This window comes from Phocoena phocoena, chromosome 2 (genome assembly GCF_963924675.1).
Source record: "Phocoena phocoena chromosome 2, mPhoPho1.1, whole genome shotgun sequence".
In the NCBI taxonomy this organism is placed as follows: domain Eukaryota; kingdom Metazoa; phylum Chordata; class Mammalia; order Artiodactyla; family Phocoenidae; genus Phocoena; species Phocoena phocoena.
In genome coordinates this window covers 4,418,265-4,437,138 of record NC_089220.1, presented here as the reverse complement: position 1 = coordinate 4,437,138, position 18,874 = coordinate 4,418,265, and the positions used below count along the sequence as shown (strand labels likewise).

At 46.6% G+C, this 18,874-nt stretch overlaps 1 protein-coding gene across 2 annotated transcripts in view; it reads right to left on the bottom strand.

The window, feature by feature from the left end:
• WARS1 (tryptophanyl-tRNA synthetase 1) overlaps nucleotides 1-15,745 on the bottom strand; it is a 34,081-nt gene extending 18,336 nt beyond the window's left edge. The window contains exons 1-4 of one of the 2 annotated variants that reach the window (XM_065871137.1): nucleotides 15,700-15,745; nucleotides 10,087-10,265; nucleotides 4,237-4,450; nucleotides 3,150-3,258 (exon numbers count right to left, since the gene is read on the bottom strand). In XM_065871137.1, coding sequence (XP_065727209.1) covers nucleotides 3,150-3,258; nucleotides 4,237-4,450; nucleotides 10,087-10,200 — 437 coding nt within the window. In that variant the 5' untranslated portion in view covers nucleotides 10,201-10,265; nucleotides 15,700-15,745. Of the gene's footprint in view, nucleotides 1-3,149; nucleotides 3,259-4,236; nucleotides 4,451-10,086; nucleotides 10,266-14,679; nucleotides 14,800-15,699 lie in introns of those variants that run through there. The other variant, XM_065871138.1, reaches the window with a different exon arrangement.
• Nucleotides 15,746-18,874: the final 3,129 nt, after the last annotated feature.

Below are 18,874 nucleotides of genomic sequence, written 5' to 3'. Positions count from 1 at the left end.
GAAAACTATAAAACACTGCTGGAAGAAACTAAAGACCTGGTGAATGGAAAGACGTCTATGTGCATGGATAGGAAGACTTGATATTTTAAGATGGCAACACTCCCCAAATTGATCTATAGATTCAGTGCAAAATCTCTACCAAAATCCTAGCTGCCTTTTTTTACAGAAATTAGCAAGTTGATCCTAAAATTCACTTGGAAATGCAAGGGACCTAGAACAGCCAAAATAATCTTGAGAAGAACAACGTTGGAGGACTCACACTTTCCAGTGTCAAAACTTACTACAAAGCTACAGTAATCAAGACTATGTAGTATATTTAATAAACCCTTAAATATATGGTCAATTGACTTTCAACAAGAGTGTCAAGAAAATTCAACAACAGTCTTCAAAAATTGGCGCTGGGACAACTAGATATTCACATGCAAAAGAATGAAGTTGAATCCTCCCTCACATATATACAAAAATTAACTCAAAGTGGATCAGAGACCTAAATGTAAGGGCTAAAAGAATAAAACTCTTAGAAGAAAAAACAGGTGTAAATATTCATGACCTTGAATTAGGCAATGGTTTCTTAGATATGACACCAAGCAACGAAAAACAAACAAAAGAAAACTGGATTTCATCAAAATTAAAAACTTGTGCTGGGACTTCCCTGGTGGCACAGTGGTTAAGAATCCACCTGCCAATGCAGGAGCCGCGGGTTCGAGCCCTGGTCTGGGAAGATCCCACATGCCACGGAGCAATTAAGCCCGTGCGCCACAACTACTGAGCCTGTGCTCTAGAGCCCGTGAGCCACAGCTACCGAAGCCCTTGCGCCTAGAGCTCGTGCTCCCCAACAAGACAAGCCACCACAATGAGAAGCCCGCGCACTGCAACAGAGTAGCCCCTGCTCTCAGCAACTAGAGAAAACCCGCGTGCAACGGCAAAGACCCAATGCAGCCAAAAATTAAATAAGTGGATAAATAAATGTTTAAAAAAAAACCAAAAAACTTGTGCTTCTAAGGACACTGTAAATTAAGAGCTAATATTTGGAAATCAAGTATTTGATAAGAAACTAGTATCCAGAATATATAAAGAACTATTATAACTCAATAATGAAAAGATAAATGACCCAATTAAAAAGTTGGCAAAGGATCAGAAGAGACAGTTCTCTAAAGAATACATAAAAACAGCCAATAAGCATATGAAAAGGTGCTCAACATCATTAGTCATTATGGAAATACAAATCAAAATCACAGTGAAGTATCACCTCACACTTACTAGTATGGTTATGGAAAAACACAAAATGGAAAATAATAAATGTTGGCGAGGATGTGGAGAAATTGGGACCTTTGTTTGCACTTTGCTGGTGGGAATGCAAAATGATGCAGTCACTGTGGAAAACAGTTTGGAAGTTCCTCAGAAAGTTAAATGGTTAACTTATGACCCAGCAGTTCCACTCCCACGTACGCACTCAAGAGAACTTAAAATATATGTCCACATAAAAGCCTGTATACAGGACTTCCCTGGTGGCGCAGTGGTTAAGAATCCGCCTGCCAATGCAGGGGACACGGGTTCGAGCCCTGGTCTGGGAAGATCCCACATGCCGTGGAGCAACTAAGCCCGTGCACCACAACTACTGAGCCCACGCGCCACAACTACTGAAGCCCGAGCGCCTAGAGCCTGTGCTCCACAACAAGAGAAGCCACTGCAGTGAGAAGTCCGCCCACCACAACGAAGAGAAGCCCCCGCTCGCCACAACTAGAGAAAGCCCACAGACAGCAAGGAAGACCCAACACAGCCAAAAATAAATAAATAAAATAAATAAATTTATTGAAAAAAAAAAAGCCTGCATACAAGTGTTCAGAGCAGCATTATTGATAACCCAAAAGTGAAAATACCCCAAATGTCCATCAACTGTTGAATGGGGGGGGGGGTCTGTCCATTCAATAAAATATTTTTCAGGTGTGAAAAGGAATGAAGTACTGACATATGATACATCATGGAGGAACTTTGAAAACATGATGCTAAGTGAATGAAGCCAGACACAAAAGGCCACATGTGGTATGATTCTATTTATATGAAATGTTCGGAACAGGCAAACCCGCGGACACAGGAGGTAGGTTAGTGGTTGCCAGTGGTGCTGGTGGGGAGGGAGGAATGGGGAGCGACTGCTGATGGGTAGAGGGTTATTTTTTGGGGTGAGGAAAATGTTCTGACAGTGGTGATGGTTGCACAACCTTGTGAATACACCAAAAAACCACTGAATTATGTACTTTCAGAAGGTGAATTTTATGTCACGTGAATTAAATCTCAATTAAGGAAAAACCTTTGATTGCATTCTGCCCAGAAAGAGGGCTGAGCGGGGCTTGGAGTTCTCTGCCTGTAGAATTTAAAGTGCTCGGCAGACTGCCGAGTTCTGTCCTGCACGTGCTCTCCGTAACCCTGATGTGCGGGCAGAACAGAACAACCCTACCTCGGACTATAAACTCCACGAACACGGCCTTGAACCCAACCCGAGGCGATGTGTGGGGTGGGAGAGGCAAGACCTCACTCAGAAGCCGCCTGTTCTCTGATGTTATCTGCATGGAATTTATGATCTCAGGTAGGGATATTCTGTGCATGTTCACTCTATTAGTTTCTCTCTCTTTTTTTAACTTTTTTTTTAACTTTTAATTTTGTATTGGTGTATAGCTGATTAACGATGCTGTGATAGTTTCAGGTACACAGCAAAGCAACTCCGCCACACTATTCGTTTCTCTCTGGCTATTATTTATGAGTAGGCCAGTACAACAGGAGGAAGAGGTATGTAATTTCAGGAAGCCTGCTTATCTCATGGGAAATGCTGAACTTGGACACGTTCACCTCTTTTGTTTTGTGACATTTTATAGTTTATAGCACGTAACCTGGCATGAATCTCATCTGCTGTGTACTTGACCTTCACCTTGTGAGGTGGGCAGTTCACAGATGAATAAACTAAGGGCCAGAGGTGAAGGGACGGGCACCATCCCACGGCCAGTCACTGCCAGCACAGGAGGTGGAACCGGCCTTCTGCCAACTGGCAACCACTCGCCGCAAGGGCCTGGAGGTCTGAGGGAACAGCACCCTGATAGTTTTCTTCATTAAAAGAAGAGGAAGTGTGGGAGGCCCTGCAGTGAGAAGACCCTGACCTGTGTGAGAAGAAGATTCCCCTGCGCAGGAAGCGGTGCGGCCTCTGACCCGTGGCTCTCTCTATTCGGTTTATCAGCTCCTTGTCAATTTTACTGCTTCCGAACCGAACTGGAAAAAAAAAGAAGAGATGCCGATCTTAGGTGGTGGGAGGTTTGGTGATATTGCTGAAACGAGAGGGAAAGCCTTGCGATCCACGCACGGTCTCAACAGACCCAGGCCTCTTTAGGCCTGAGGCTCTGGTCCCTTCCACCAGCCCAGAGTGGAGGTCACAGCCAGCAGAACAGAAAATAAATTACAGAACAAAATGCTCTTTTGTCTGGGATGGGATTCTGACAGGAAACAGATCCAGAATGCAGTTTACCTAGCAACTCCAGGCAACCACACACACACACCCCCACACCCCCGCTGCTTACTGCTTATTAAGCTATAATTTATATTCACTCACAACCATAAATTTAAATAGTCTTTAACCGAATTAACGGCTGTCTTCAAGAGAATTTTCCCTCATTGATAGTCTATACATAAATCATGGAAAATGGCTTAGACTTAGGTAAGAACATTTTAGTTCTGTTTCTTTTTTGACAGCCATCAATGATCTCAGAGTAAGGATTTTCCTGAGCAGGAAGCCCTCCAGTGAAGGGTTTGGCAGTGAGGACCTGCCACCTGTGAGGAGTCATCTTTCTTAAGCTGACTTCCAGCTGTTTAGCTCCGCACTCAGTATCACACTGGAGGAGAAACCTGAAGTAATCTATGACTGACTTGTACCCACTAAGTTAGAGACAACTTAAGTGACTGTAAAGATGCCCAGTTCCATGGACCTTCCCCAAGTTCTGAATTGCTCAAAAAAAGGAAAAAGCTTCTACTCAGCTATCTACTATAAATCATTATTTTGAGATTTATTTTATATTGTTGTGTTAATTAAAAATAATCCTCTGGGAATATAATGCACCACAAAAGATTTTAGGATCTGTTTTCCCCTTGGCATTGAAGCTTGACTGGATGTATGATTAATTCAAATTAGAAAACATCAGTGGAATCAACTCAATGGAATCACTCCTAAAAGCTGGGGCTTTTCCCACAACGTACCGATGAGCTTGTCATAGTCAATGCCTTTTGCACTGCTTGTCTGTACTGTCCATGGGTCCACAAAATCCTCGCCTGCTTCTGTGGCATCCAGGCCACTGTCACTCCCAGGTGCCGGGTCCCTTGGAGGGTAGTCAGCCTTGTAATCCTCCCCCGTGGCAGCTTTGTAGCTCATTTTCAAGGATAACAACATCTCCACTGCGGAATCAATTTCATTCTGCACAAAGGAGCAAGGGTGAAGGCTGAGTGTATTAACAACGACTAACACTTGCCGAATGTTACTGCTGTGTGGCAGGCGTTGTGCTAACTGCTTTCACACACATTACCTCCTTTAGCCTTACAATGACCCTACGAGGAAGGTGTCATTGTCACCGTCCTTTTCCAGTTGAAGAACGTGAGACTCAGAGAGGTGAAGGAGCTTGCCCATGGACACACAGCAAGTCATGGGCCTGAACTTATTTTAATTTATGATTAAAAAAATCTATTTATTTTATTTATTTATTTGTGGCTGCGTTGGGTCTTCGTTGCTGCGCGCGGGCTCTCTCTAGTTGTGGAGCATGGGCTTCTCATTGCGGTGGCTTCTCTTGTTGGGGAGCACAGGCTCTAGGCGCGCGGGCCTCAGTAGTTGTGGCTCATGGGCTCTAGAGCGCAGGCTCAGTAGTTGTGGTGCACGGGCTTAGTTGCTCCGTGGCATGTGGGATCTTCCCGGACCAGGGCTCGAACCCGTGTCCCCTGCATTGGCAGGCGGATTCTTAACCACTGCACCACCAGGGAAGCCCCTTTGTTTTTTTAATCTGTTGGTCTAGTGCTACGGATTACTACCACAAACACTATAGGATACGTGTAGCGACACAATTTACACCGTTGTTTATGACAGAATTAATGTGCTAAATGTTACTTAAACACCACCAATGCCAGCGAACATATGGGACAAGCTCCACTAATCAATTACACTGAGCTCTGCACTGGAACTTGTTTTTACAATCCACACAGGTTGAGATGAATATTTATGGAAACTTAAACAACGATGCCACCAAGGACAGCAACAGCAACTCAAGTAGACATTGTGAAAACAGATAAAGGCAAGGAAAAAAATACAGACTTTCAGGTCATAAATTAAGGAGGGATTCACTGGGAAACAGTTATACTACAGCATTTTGGAGTCTTATCAAGCTGTCCAAAGTGTTTGCACATTTAGTGTTTTAAAATAAGCATAAGAAAAACAAATGTAAAATATATCCTTGGGTAAGCTGGAAACCTATTAAAGACCTCCTCTCTTCCAGGAGCCCACACTAGCCACCCCTGGAAGCCTGGCATTTAAAAAAGCAAACCTAATTAAGCAGATTAGTCATGCTTTGCCCTAAAGCTCTACCCTCACAACTGGCCTTGCTGGATTAGATCACAAAGAATATACACAGTCCAATTTGCTTGCCAAGGGAAATACAAACACTTCCATTTAGAGTTTATACATAATGTGCTATAAACTGGGCTTCCCAGTGGAGAAACATCGCAGCACCAAACTCCATTCAGAGAGAGCTCCTCTGTCAGGTACGGCACCTGGGCCACAGAGGACTGTTACTGTAGGGTGATTTCGCAAGCACAGATTTGTGTTTCAAACTCCGAAACCATCTGGAATTCATCGTTTAAACGAGTCAGAGTTGTGGCATCAATAGCCCCATGGATAGACCTCATGCAAGAGACAGGATGTTGGCCTACCTTAGACAGGCAAGCATGTTTTCCTCACCTCATTACGGTAGTACCTAGGCTGTACTTGCAGCAGAATAAAGGCTTAGCAAGCATGATCTATCAAGTTATCTATGGGAGAATTACCTTGCTTTGAAGTGCCCTGAAGTCAGTACCCTTTAATCACCAGCTGTGTGACATTCATACTCTATGTGGCCTAACTCAGCTTCCAACCAGGTGGCTCTTTGAAAGTCAAACATCTAACCAGGGTCCCAGTTCAAGGACCACCTGTTAACTGGAATGGGACCGAAACAGACAAGCAGGCTCGTCTTGTCCGTTTTCTTGTTCTCAATCTAACATGGACCAGGACATTGAAACAGATTTTAAAAGCTGATGTTCTGAAAAAAGCCAGACATGAAAGACTCTATATACACTACCTGATTAAATAAAGTTCCACCACAGAAGGAACTATCCACGGTGGGGGAGGCAGGGTGGAGGCCTCTCTTGGGAGGGTAGAGGCAGGGCCTGAAGCGGCCCGAGGGTGGCTTCTGTGCCGTTTCTCCAACTGGATGCTGGTTACACAGGTTTGGTCATTTTGTGAAAATTCAGTGAGCTGCCTGTTTGTGATCTCCATATTTTTCTGAACGAATGATGTATTTCAATTTAAAAAGTTTACTTAAGCTAAAAGAAGAAGAAAAAAGGCTCTGTTCTCTACCTTAACCCCTACGATCCAGTGTCATTTCTTGAATCCCGCTCTGTCTCCCGTTACAGCCCCCAGATTCTGACCTACCCGCCAGGAGAAGCTTTGTGGGCTACTGTTTCTGAAAGCAGTGGGTGTTATTCTCTTGGTACACGAAGGAGAAAGAACGCCGAGGGCCATGGCCTGGACAGACGGCAGAGAGAGGGGAGGGAGAGCCTGCGGTACCCTCACTGGGCCAGAGATCCCCGAGTGGCTCAGCTATTTCACTTAAAGTGAATTTCCAAAACATCAGGTGCTTCTAGTATGATACATTTCAGGGTCAGATACAAACTTACTCCATTTAACTCTGGTTTCATCATGTAACCTCTGATCTCTCTTGTTGTGTCAGCTGACTATGCATTAGTCAAAGACCACCCCCGAAAGAGTTATTCTAAACTGTGTTAACAATGTTCACTGCAGCACTATGTACAATAGCCAGGCCACGGAAGCAACCTAAGTGCCCATTGACACATGAATGGATAAAGAAGATGTGGTGCATACATACAAGGGGATATTACTCAGACATAAAAAGGAACGAAATTGAGTTATTTGTAATGAGGTGGATGGACCTAGAGTCTGTCATACAGAGTGAAGTAAGTCAGAAAGAGAAAAACAAATACCGTATGCTAAAGCACATGTATGGAATCTAAAGAAATGGTACTGTGAACCTAGTGGCAGGGCAGGAATAAAGATGCAGATGTAGAGAATGGACTTGAGGACTCGGGGAGGGGGAAGGGTAAGCTGGGACGAAGTGAGAGAGTGGCATGGACATATATACACTACCAAATGTAAAATAGATAGCTAGTGGGAAGCAGCCACATAGCACAGGGAGATCAGCTCGGTGCTCTGTGACCACCTAGAGGGGTGGGATAGGGAGGGTGGGAGGGAGACGCAAGAGGGAGGGGATATGGGGACATGTGTGTATGTAGAGCGGATTCACTTTGTTACACAGCAGAAACTAACACAGCACTGTGAAGCAGTTACACTCCGACAAAGACGTAAAAATACAACCACGTTAAGTATTGTTTGCTACAATGCTGAACATAACTGGAGTCACTAAGAGTTACTAACTAAAAGCATTTATTAACGTTATTCGAATTTAACGTTAAATGACAAAAATATCACTGTCAGGTTCCTAAAATGGGTTTATAGAGTAAATGATCAACATTTCGGTCCTTTATTTATTTTAGGTTTTCAGATTTTTTTTTTTTTTTTAAAACAACTTAGCCTCATCTATTGAGTCCTGCCTGGTGTTATAAACCCCCTTCTGTGAATAATCAACTCCTTTTTTTGGATATCACTGTTTCTTTCTTTTAAAATGTAATGGATTATTTAGGGTCCAAATAGTCAAAGTAAACTACTGGAGTGACTGTGATATGGTTGATACCATCTGGTGAGAACCTAGGAAGAGATTTTTGAAAAGACGACAACAGGGATTGGAAGTGACAGACGAGGAAGTCATGGGCATGAAGAAGCTGGGTGACCGAGAGTGAAAGGAAGTGCTTAGGTGATGGTTACAGATGCAGACTGAATGGGTTACACTTCTAAAACCTACTGCAGCAACAGCAAAGAGATCTTTAAAAAAGGCATAACCCACGAGGACCAAGGGAACACGAAGAGGATGACAGCAACAAGATTCAGAAGCTGGAAACAGGAGGGATGAGTGGTACCTGACCGAACACGGGAGAAGAACAAATGCTAAGACAACACGGGGAACCTGGGCAGCGACTGGACTTACATTGCTGTGGAATCCCTGAGAGGTCTGGGCATTGGTGGCCCTAGATACTCAAAGAAGTGAGGGTGAAAGCGGGCTATAAAACTAGGAGCACTTTGAAAGTCTAAGAAGCAGTTATTGAGATCTCCCCGCTACCCGGTACATCCCCCCTCCCCCATCCAGAGGTTTAGTGTCTCATCAAGGAGAGTAAGAAGTGTCCAGACTGGAGGTGCTTTGCCCAGCGGGGGCGGGGGCAGCGCACGGAGAACGGGGGCTTCAGCGAGCGATCACACAGCCCAGCTCCTCTGCCCCACTCAGCTCACAATGCCGGCGGCCGGACCCGTACCCTCTGGACAGCAGATTGGAGGAGTCCTCTCTGGGGACTCTACAAGCCTCAAAGAAGAGCTCTAAAGACCCTGACACTGAAGCCTTCCCAAGGCAAGAGAGCAGTGTGGCTGCCGTCCAGGGAAGGGAAAGCCACAGGACAAGCCCCTCCCAGCTCTGAGCGCTCCCGCTAAAGCGCCACTACACGGCTGAGCGTCACCAAACACCAGACGATGGCATCCAATACAAAAGGCAGAAGGAACAAAAAGCTAACTTGGAAGAAACCGAGTTTATAAAGGGGGTAGAGAACACTGGAAGAACTATCACCAAGATCTCAGAGACAGAAGGACAGTGTACCCATGAAATAAGAGCAAAGAGCTATGAGGAAAGGCATGTTCAGAGATCAAACGAGCTCTTGGAAGTCAAAAATGACAGAATAAGTGAAAAAAAAACAATAGGAGGGTTAGAAGTTGACGAAACATACCTAAAAGAACAAAAAGAAAAATAAATGAGGAAAATAGGTCAAAAAATAAGAAATTCAGAGGACCAGTCTTTGAATTAAAAAAATACACAAAGAAACAGAAAACAAAACAAAAAACCCAGGATAAATCAAAGAAATAATATAATTTCTGAGAATTAAAGGTCATGAATTTCTAGTCTGAAAGGAACAAACTAAAAGATCCTGCATGCTGCAACTAGCTCCCACGTGCTGCGACTAAGACCTGGCGGGTGCAGCCAAATTAAAAAGAAAAGAAAAAGAAAAGCAAAGCAGAAGAGTTCCCGACTGGCCTAGTGTTTAGGATTCTGGGCTTTCACTGCCGTGGCCTGGGTTCAGTTCCTGGTTGGGGAACTGAGATCCTGCAGGCTGCAAGGTGCGGCCAAAAAACCCCGAAATGAAACACAGAAAAGCCAAGCAAAAAGCAATTAAGACAACTATCAACTCTGGAGAAAACAAAGGTTGGGCAGGAAAGGAGAAGCACTTATGCTCTACCCAGTGGGTCAGCAGCGTTTACATGGAGACTGGGGGGATGGGAAGGGCTTATGAAAGTGCTAATTCCTTGTCGTCCACAGTGAAAGCCCCAAAGCCGAACATCTATCAGGAGCAATATCCTGTGTGGTTTTGAGAGACGGAGGGGTTACACAGCCAAAGAATCAGCTACAAGAATTGAAAATCGTTGTTTCTGGGAGCAGGAAATGGAGAGAGGCGGGGTGGACGGCTGCTGTGTTTCCCAGCGGCTTCCCTTTAGACTACACGCGATGCTGATAAAGGAGAAAATACATTTAAATTGAGAGCCAAAACACCTCAGGTGGTGAGGGAACGGAATCCTGGTAACATGACCCTGCAGACGTGGCGTGCGTGCGTGTGTGTGTAGGACCCAGCTAAATGACGTACCTTCGCCGCGTTTCTGGCTTTGAGGGCCCTCACGAGCTCCCCTTGAGCAGCAATGTTCTTGAACAGCTCCAGTGGAGACCCACAGCCCTGCTCACCGTTGGGCACATCTGCCATTTTCCAGGACCTGCGTTCACAGCCGGCTAGGGTGTTGGCAGATTTGCTCAGTGGTCCAGACAAGACTGTGGGGGGAGGAGAAGGAGAGATTAACAAACCATCGCAGCTGTTTTTCCTTTACCGTAGCTAGTTCTTCTTTCCAAAAAGGTTGGAGATGAGTTATAATAAAGGGCATAGATAATATAACATTAATAAAAATATAAGCAGAAATTTGGAGCCATGAAACAGGGGAAAAGAGGAAGAACAAATGCTAATGATGAGGTCGAAAGGAATCGCTGTGATTTACAGACTTAGGGAGGGCAAAGAAAGACCCCTCCTAACCAAGGGCAAGCGTGCATCGGCTGAGGTGCCCCTGTACCTCAGCCAGTGCCCAGACTCAGGAAGGACTCGTGTCTGCTCAGGCAGTAAACACCAAAGTGCTTTAGTAACCCTAAGTTCACCACAGCTAGAAACATTTGGCAAATGGCTATTTACTCTTTATCTTAATTGCTTTCGGGATGAATTCCCAGGCCTTTGCAGTCATAACCAACATACTGCTGAACAAATGGCTTCCTTTGCTGGCCAGCTGTTCCGTTCTCAGACGAAGGGAAGTCTGGGTGGAGGCAGGGCCTTATCCCTTTTGGGTTCCAAATGAGCTAAGAATCATATACGGCCTGTCCACTCCACATGCTGCCTTATTTAACCGCAAACCTCTGAAGAAGGTGTCCCTGCACCTCCTATTGGTCATTATTTACTATTAACCTTAAAAAAGGTGGGGCACACGGCAGGCTACCTGAGGCCGCCTTGGGGCCGAGGCTGGCCACAATCAGCCCCTTTTGGGTTGGTCACTTCCCTTTTCTGAGTGTCAGCTTCCTCAGCTATAAAGCAGCACCATCGGGAACTTTGTCACCTACCTCAAGGGCTGTTATGAGAAGAAATGAGAGAAAACGACACGGTAGCATTTTACAGAATGTAAAGCAAGGCACAAACCCATCACAAGTATTATTTGTTAGGGTTGCAGAGCTTGGCTGACCTCCAGCCCCATCTGTAACTTGCTGTTACACCTTGGATGAGGGTGACAGTGACTGCGGCTGTACCAGAGCAGCTAACCTCCAGCTCTTAAGTGCCTGGTATTTTTCTAAGCACCTTATACATAGTAATTCACTTAAACCTACAGCAATCCTACGGGACAGATTTGTTATCTCTGTTTCGTAGATGAGCAAACCGAGAGGCTATAACACTTGCCCAAGATAACGCAGTTAGTGAGTGGTCGAGATGAGATACAAACTCAGTTTGACCCCAGAACCTATGCTCTCAAACATTATCCTACGGGCTACTTAACTGTCATACGCCTCAGTTTCTCAACCGTAAAATGGGAATAACAATAACCACACTGACTTGCAGGACTGGTCACGGAGTAGGTGTGATAACGTGGGTAAGTAAATAGTCTAGCACAGCTTCAGCCACAGAGGAGAGGTTTAATGAATGACTATTTTGTGTCTTTAATCATTACAAGTTTTTTTTCTAGCAGCTCTATGAACAAAACACAAATTTGAGGGGGTAATTTATTTTTATTCATCCATTTGTTAAATATCTGTTTAAAAAATACGTAAAATTTAAACCAATCTTTATATAAGTCAATGAAACCGTAATAGTGAAACCAGGATGGGACAGCAGCCAGTTTCTTTCCCCTCCTTGCTGAGAATTGCCTCAATTCCTGGAAAGGGAGGCCCGTAAAAAAGAGAAAAAATGTGGAAGAACCTTCTGACTAGCGCTGGAGAGGAGAAACACTCAGGCCCATATCAAATAACAACCAAAGTGATGAAAATTACTTCTAGCCACAAAGGCTCAAACATCACGCCCAGATGCTTTACACATGATCCCCAATTCTCCCAACCTTCAAAGCTGGGTGGTACAGTATCTGCTCTGCATTAGCGACCAGAGGCTGACGGCTCGGGGAAGTTAGAACCATCCCCTGAGGCTCCATGCCAGAGTAGCCGAACCGGGACCCGATGCCAAAGCCCCCCTCGAGCATGTGCTCTCTCAAATCCCAGCTGCTCCCCCTGCCCGGGATGTCGCATACCCTCCTCTGCCCGCTGTCTTACTAATTCAAACCTCGGCTCCTCTTTGCGGCCTTTCCTGACCCCTGCACCCACGGGGCCAAGTTGGTTGCTCTGTCCTCGGTGATCCCTGAGCACTCGTTAGTGATGTTATTAGAGCACTCACACTGCATGTAGTTATTTATGAAAATCCATCACACAGAGAATGCAAGTACTGGGTTTTACTCTTTCATGTGCTTCTAGTACCTGGTACAGGGTAGCTTATCAACAGACGTTTACTGAATGAATGAATCTCACAAATCATCTAGTTTAATTTTCCCCTTCCGGTTTATATCCTCTTATGATACCTCTGCAGTATTCCAGTTTAAGGTAGATTTCTCCTACCTGGACTTTAGAAGTCCTCTTAGAACGTCCTGACACTGCACTGAGCCTTCCGAGACTTGGGAAGAGCCAGGTTAATCCCACGTACCCAGTCTGGTTTCCTCACCCATTGCGAACATCTGCCCACTATCCTGGTCACTCTTTTTGGAATTCCCTTCGGTTTACCCTTGTCCTTCCAAAAATGTGGTGTCCTGCACGGAAGGCAACAAGTGGCTTTTGAAGTCTGCGAGTAGGACCAAAATCAAGCACGGATTAAAATTACCCTCAAAAATTCCTAGGGAAAGTGCCAGGTAGAATGACTCGGTGAGCCCCAGACGGCTCACCTACCCCTGCAACGGAGCAGATAACTGCAGAGCATCAGCTAGATGAACTGAGCCTGCACTTAGGGTCCCTGTTGTAGGGAAAAACATGTATCTTTAACTATCAGAATCCCATTTAAGTAAGAAGAGGCACACGGGAATGAAACTTGACTGAGGAAACAGCAGGTGAGGTCTCCCTGCTCTCAGGACCATGAGGCATATACTCACTGTGTGGGAATCACCCACACTGCAATCTCGTGTGTGTGTGCCTGATGCAACTTCCTGGGTGATTACAGAGCTTCGGCAGTGATCAGAGACAAAGAGAATAGAACTACCACTTCCCTCATTTCAGGCATCCGTTCATTAGCCCATTTATGGGCACATATTCTCCTTTTGTCCTCCTATCTAGTCAACATTCTCCTTTATTTCTTTGTTAACTAACTTTCAGAATTTAATTTAGCTTCAGAGGTTTTGAACCCAGCGTTCAGAACCTCTGAAATGACATCAACAGTGTGCCTGCACGTTTGCGGTTCTAAGCAGGGTATCCAGGTTTTACTACTTTCTCAAAGCGGTCCGAGATGCCAAGAGACTAAGGACCACTGTCTTCAGTGTTTACTGTGTAAACTGCAAATAGGGCTTTGAATTTTTGTCAGGGAAAACTGCTTTATCTATTTCACAAATACTACAATCTAAAACAAAGAAGTGAAGCTACATCTGTGAAGTAAGGTATCATCTCCTCTAAAAAAGGACTGGGAGTGAAAAGAGCAAAACTGCAGAGTTCACAGCAGGTCGGCACACAGCTAAGGAGGAAACTACAAGACTCTTCAAAATGAACTCTCCGTCCCTCTTTTTAAGGAACTTGAAACTTGTGCTCATTTTGAAAGGTCCCACTGTTCCCAGGGAGCATAACAGGCACCTGAAGAAACTGGGCACAGTTTTGGGACGAGGAATGGAAAGAGGAATTACAGAACTGTTTAACAGAACGGCAGGACAATCCCTTGGGCCACAATGAAACCATCTCACAGATAAGATCAGAATACACTGATTCTGCAGTTTGGGGGAAGGGTGGCATCGTGCACTACAGCCAATTCTGGAGCAGCTGAGAAGAGCGGGGGACCCAGAAGTTCCTGGATGCCTGGAATATTACCAGGAGGTGGGAGACCATCTTCCACATCCTGACCCCTGAGTGTGGATGACAATGGCCTTGGACTGTCAAGTTTCCAGAGGACAAGAAAATGATGTCTTCCCAGCTAGGAGTCCTTTAACGCTTCAAACCTTGGAACAGATTGAGGTCACTTTTTCTTTTTTAAACACTGAGAGGAAAGCTTACTTTCCCCTCCAAATAATAAAATGAACATCATCTTAAAAGGCAAAGAGGACATTAATTTATATGAAGCCAGGCATAAGCTACTTATGAGTATCACAATGAGATGGATGGATATCGTGGATGTGGATATCGACTGTGGATGGATATCGACTATTTAAGGAGGTCTCATCAGTGAAAAATAGGACAGCCAACATCAAAGTGCTGAAAGTCAAGCTACGAATCCAAATAGGCAGCTACTCTTCCGGTATCTCCGTTCCCTACAGGAGCTGTGAGTCACCTGAACTTTGGGACAATGAGATGAAATAAAATGCACAACACCCTGGTCCTAAGAGATACTACTCCTCATGCCCTAAGCCAAGGTTTCCCGTACTTTGGGAAAAGGCTGGTAGAAATACGAATAAACTCTAAGCCTAGCAAAGACGGCAATACATACCCAGGTTGCAGGAGATGCTGCAGAGGTGGCCACTGGTCACGCTGGGCAGTTGAGAAGCTGAGACTGCCCAGTGCAGCTCGAGCTCTTCTTTAATAGTCTTTCCCTTTTTCTTTCAGTTTCCTTTCTAGAAAAGACTCTTCTCTCTTTTTTTCCTGTTTACCCCACCCTTTACTACTTGCATGTAGGAGCTTCTTGTAAATCACCCAATTTCTCAGAAACACTTGAGCCTCTCGACCAACCTCTTTGATGAGACTGTCCAATCAGGGCTGGGCGGAGGGGGGCATGCGGGTGGAGACCAGGGAAACGCTCTTGGGAAGCAAGCCATTAGCTGGTCATTGCATCAGCCACCCCGTATCCCAGGTTGGCCTCCGTATAACCTCCCCACCCTCTTCCCGTTCCCTATTCTCAGGATCAGTATGAATAACTGTGTTTGTGTATAGTCTTGGGGCGGGGAGGGAGGGGGTTGGGGGGGAAGGCGGATGGCAAATTCCTCGCCGCTGCTGTTCACGGAGGCGGCGCAGGGCAGTGGAGAGATCATGAGTTCTGGGGTCAGACCCGGATTTCAAACCCAGTTTGGGCGTCTTCTTGTTACAAGACCTTGCGCAAGTCACATTCCCTCTCCGCTTCATCCTGCGTTTCCTCATTTGTGAAATGGGCATAAAGAAGCCTCGTAACTTTATCGTGGAGGGGACTAAGTGCGATACTACCGGCAAAGCCCCTGTCACATGGCAAACACTCGTTAAAAGTGAGGGCCTCTCCCCTCGGCGAACGAGAAGAGGAGGGAGACGATGAAAGGTCGGTGCCGGTGGCAGTGGGCGACAGGCCAGGTCGGCGGCGCTGGGAGGACGGGGGCGATGGGCGCCGTGGCAGCCTCCGCGCACCCCGTGGTGCCAGAACCCAGCGAGCAGCGAGCCGGGCTCTGAGGAGGATACTCCGGGCCTTGGCGTGCAGGCGGCTCCGGGAGGGCCAGGTCATCTGGCGCCGCCCCGGCCTCCCTCCCTCTTTCATCCCCTCACTTACCCGCCCAGCCGGGGCCGTCAGCGCTGCCGGCTCAGCCACGGGTGGCCTCCTGGGCGTCCGTGGAAACGCCTTCCGGCCGGAACAACTTCCGGCCTGGCTGCGCCATCATTGGCTGTTCGCGTCGCGGGGCCGGACGGAGGCCGCCGCTGATTGGCTGGCGGCCCCGGCGCCGGCGGAACGCGACTGGGTTGCGGGGTACAGGCAGGACAGCCTCCGGGAGGACCGAGAGCTTCCGGTGCGTGTGGTGAGCGGAGGGCCGGGGGCGGGAGGGGACTGGGATCTGGCGGTGGGCCGAGCGCTCCACGCCCCTCCGCGCGGACAGGTCACTGCCGCTCGCCTGTCCTGTGTCTCCGGTTACTTCCGAACGCGCAGTGCTCTGGACGATCCTCACCTCTCACTCTTGACAGCCCGGCTAACTCCTTTGCATTCTTCAAAACCCATCTCTGGTCGTATCTTGTTTGTTGCCTTCATCAGTCTGTCGCCTCCGGCGCAGGATCCGTGTTTTGTGCTTAATCTCTGTACATAAGACCTAACATAAGGCTTGGCACAGAGTAGGTAATCAGGAAATATTTGTTGAATGAGAATATCCTATTCCTTTTACTTTTTCTGTGACCCCCCACCCCCCAGGTTGCATTTCACAAATATTTCTAGATGCTGGCGATCAGTGAACAGAACACAAAAAGTCCTGCCCTGGTGGAGCAGACATGCTGATGACTGCCAATGCCACTCCCCCCTTTTGTAGCCTTATTTCTCCAAAGACGACTTTTTCTTCTGGCTGTTCTTCTTGGTTTAATCGCTCCCTCTTTCCATGAAAAAGTTTCCTTTTCTTCCCCCTTTGCCTTAGAAACATAAAAGGCAGCAAACACTTTCCTCCTAAAGTTTATGTTGTCCGCAGTGGCTCACAATCTTCTCCATTTTTGCCTGTTTTTCTTGAGTCATCCTTGCCTCCTTCTCTCTCACCCCATTTGATCAGTTTTGTTGGTCCGGTCTTCAGTGTTTTTTTTATCACCTCTGCTCCCTCACCTGCAGAGCATCACCTTCTGCCTTAGGCCTGCCTCGGCCTCCCAATGTGAAACTGCATCCCAGGCCCACTATCACGCCTCCTTTTCTTTTCTGTTTTACTTTTCTCCTTAGGATTTCTCACCTCCGGACATGCTCTGTTTCGCTTGGTTCTGGTCTGTCTCTCCCCACTGGCATGTGAGCATGGCGAGCGCAGGGCATCGTCGACTGTCTCATTTGCCCTGGTGTTCCTGGTGCCTCGTGTGGGGCTTGGCTAGTAGCCCATGCTCCGTCAGTGTTTGTTGAATGACTGAATGAAATGTACATGAAGCAGATAGGGAGCCCTATCATCCACCTGCCTGCATTCATTCAGTCCTTGCTGCCTTGCCTTGTAGGAAGTGGGGCTCATGGGCCGCAAGCCCACTACTCTCTGATCTTTTGCTGTAGACTTCATCTTTAGTTCTGGTCATTGGCGTCTCCTGTGATTCGACAACTGGGTGGGTAGGAATCCATCCCAGTGGCTGCAGACAGGAGCCTTTGTTGTGGGAACCTGGTGGGTTCCCCCTGGCAGGACGCGGAATGCTGTGGTGGGCGGTCCTGTGCATAGGAATTGAGACAGATGAAGTGTCTGATCAGGATGCAGGACTAGACTAAGTAGTGAGAGAAAAGAAATGCCAAATCCTTCACAGTGCACGCTTCCCTTTGTTTATAATTCGTCCATTATATTATATTAGTTCCATTTGAGATGGGCTGGCTTGTTGTGGAAGTTTTATTTAGATAATGGCTCTGTGTGTGGAAGGTGTTACCTGCCTGGATTGGGCCACAGGTGCGGGTGGGATTTTTGGAGGAGGCAGGCAACAGACGTTTTTTGAATGACGACATAACTTGTTTGGTACCCTTTATGGGAAAGGCATGGAAGGGGTGGGATGGTTGATTCCAGGGGACATGAAACCCACTGCCCAGGGGAAGACGTGGGTGATAGGCTGTCTGGAATGGCGTAACCGAGGACCCCCAGGGAGTCTTCAGGCCTCACCTGAGCCCACGTGTGGGAAGAGGCGCTCAGGATGGTTTATTAAGGTAGGGGACGCAGGCTTTCCCGGAAGTGGCCTGTTGCCTGAGCTTTCAGGGCTGCTCCACCACGCCCTCTGCTGTCCTGGATGTGTGCAGCATCGTTGTTTTCCTCTTGATTACTTGCTTCATGTTAACTGCACAGAATTGAATTCCAGGAGGAAGTACTTCTTTGTAGAAACTAGTTGGCTACAACTGATTCTGTACGATGTTTCAGAATTCCAGGAAGAGTTTTTTAGAAAGGGGAAATCGTTGTGTGAGCCTGTGTTTGGAGTGAAACTGGCAGATTTGGATCACACCCTTGGAATGGGGTGGACCCATGCCTCAGGCACCTCTCCGCCCTGTGTTGCCGGTCTCTGTCTCCGACTGGCTTGTAGTTGAGATGGGATATCTGGGGAAGAGTGTTCTAGGCAGAGAGAATAAAAGGAAGGACTGGAGCATAAAGGGAGGACAAAGGTGAGGGCAGCGTGCTTTTAGCACATGGTGGGTCCTGGTCATCTTTGCATTTCAGTATTTTCAGAACTAACCTCACTCGCGTTGATGAGTGTATGCTCTTCTTGTTTGTTGCTCATAAACAGTGCTGTAGGCTCTCTGTACACCTATCTTTGCAAACACGTGCTAGTATTTGTGTAGGACAGAGTTCCAAAGTGGGTTGTGGCAGTAAAAGCTATGTGTGTTTAAATTTACAATAGATCCTGCCCAAAGCGCCCTTCCCAAAAGCCTCTTTAAAACCATGAGTCTTTCTGTCCTGGCACCCTGTCTCCATTTAGTCAGGTCCTCTTTTGTATCTTTCAGTACATTTTTAGTTTTCTTTGTGTAGGTCTTACTATTTTCTTGTTGTTAAATTTTTTTTTTTTTTTTTTTTTTTTGCCGTGCGGCACAGCATGTGGGGGGAATCCCCGACCAGGGATCGAACCCGCACGTGGAAGCACGGAGTCTTAACCACTGGACCCCCAGGGAAGTCCCAAGGCCTCATTTTTAATGTGTTTATTCTTACGGGTTTTTCAGTCTTGGATTTGTTCTGTGGCACGTTTGCTTTTGGCACGTGGTAGGAAACATTCTGCCATGCACATCTTCTGACACTTTGTTTGGCCTTAGGTAGTTTGCC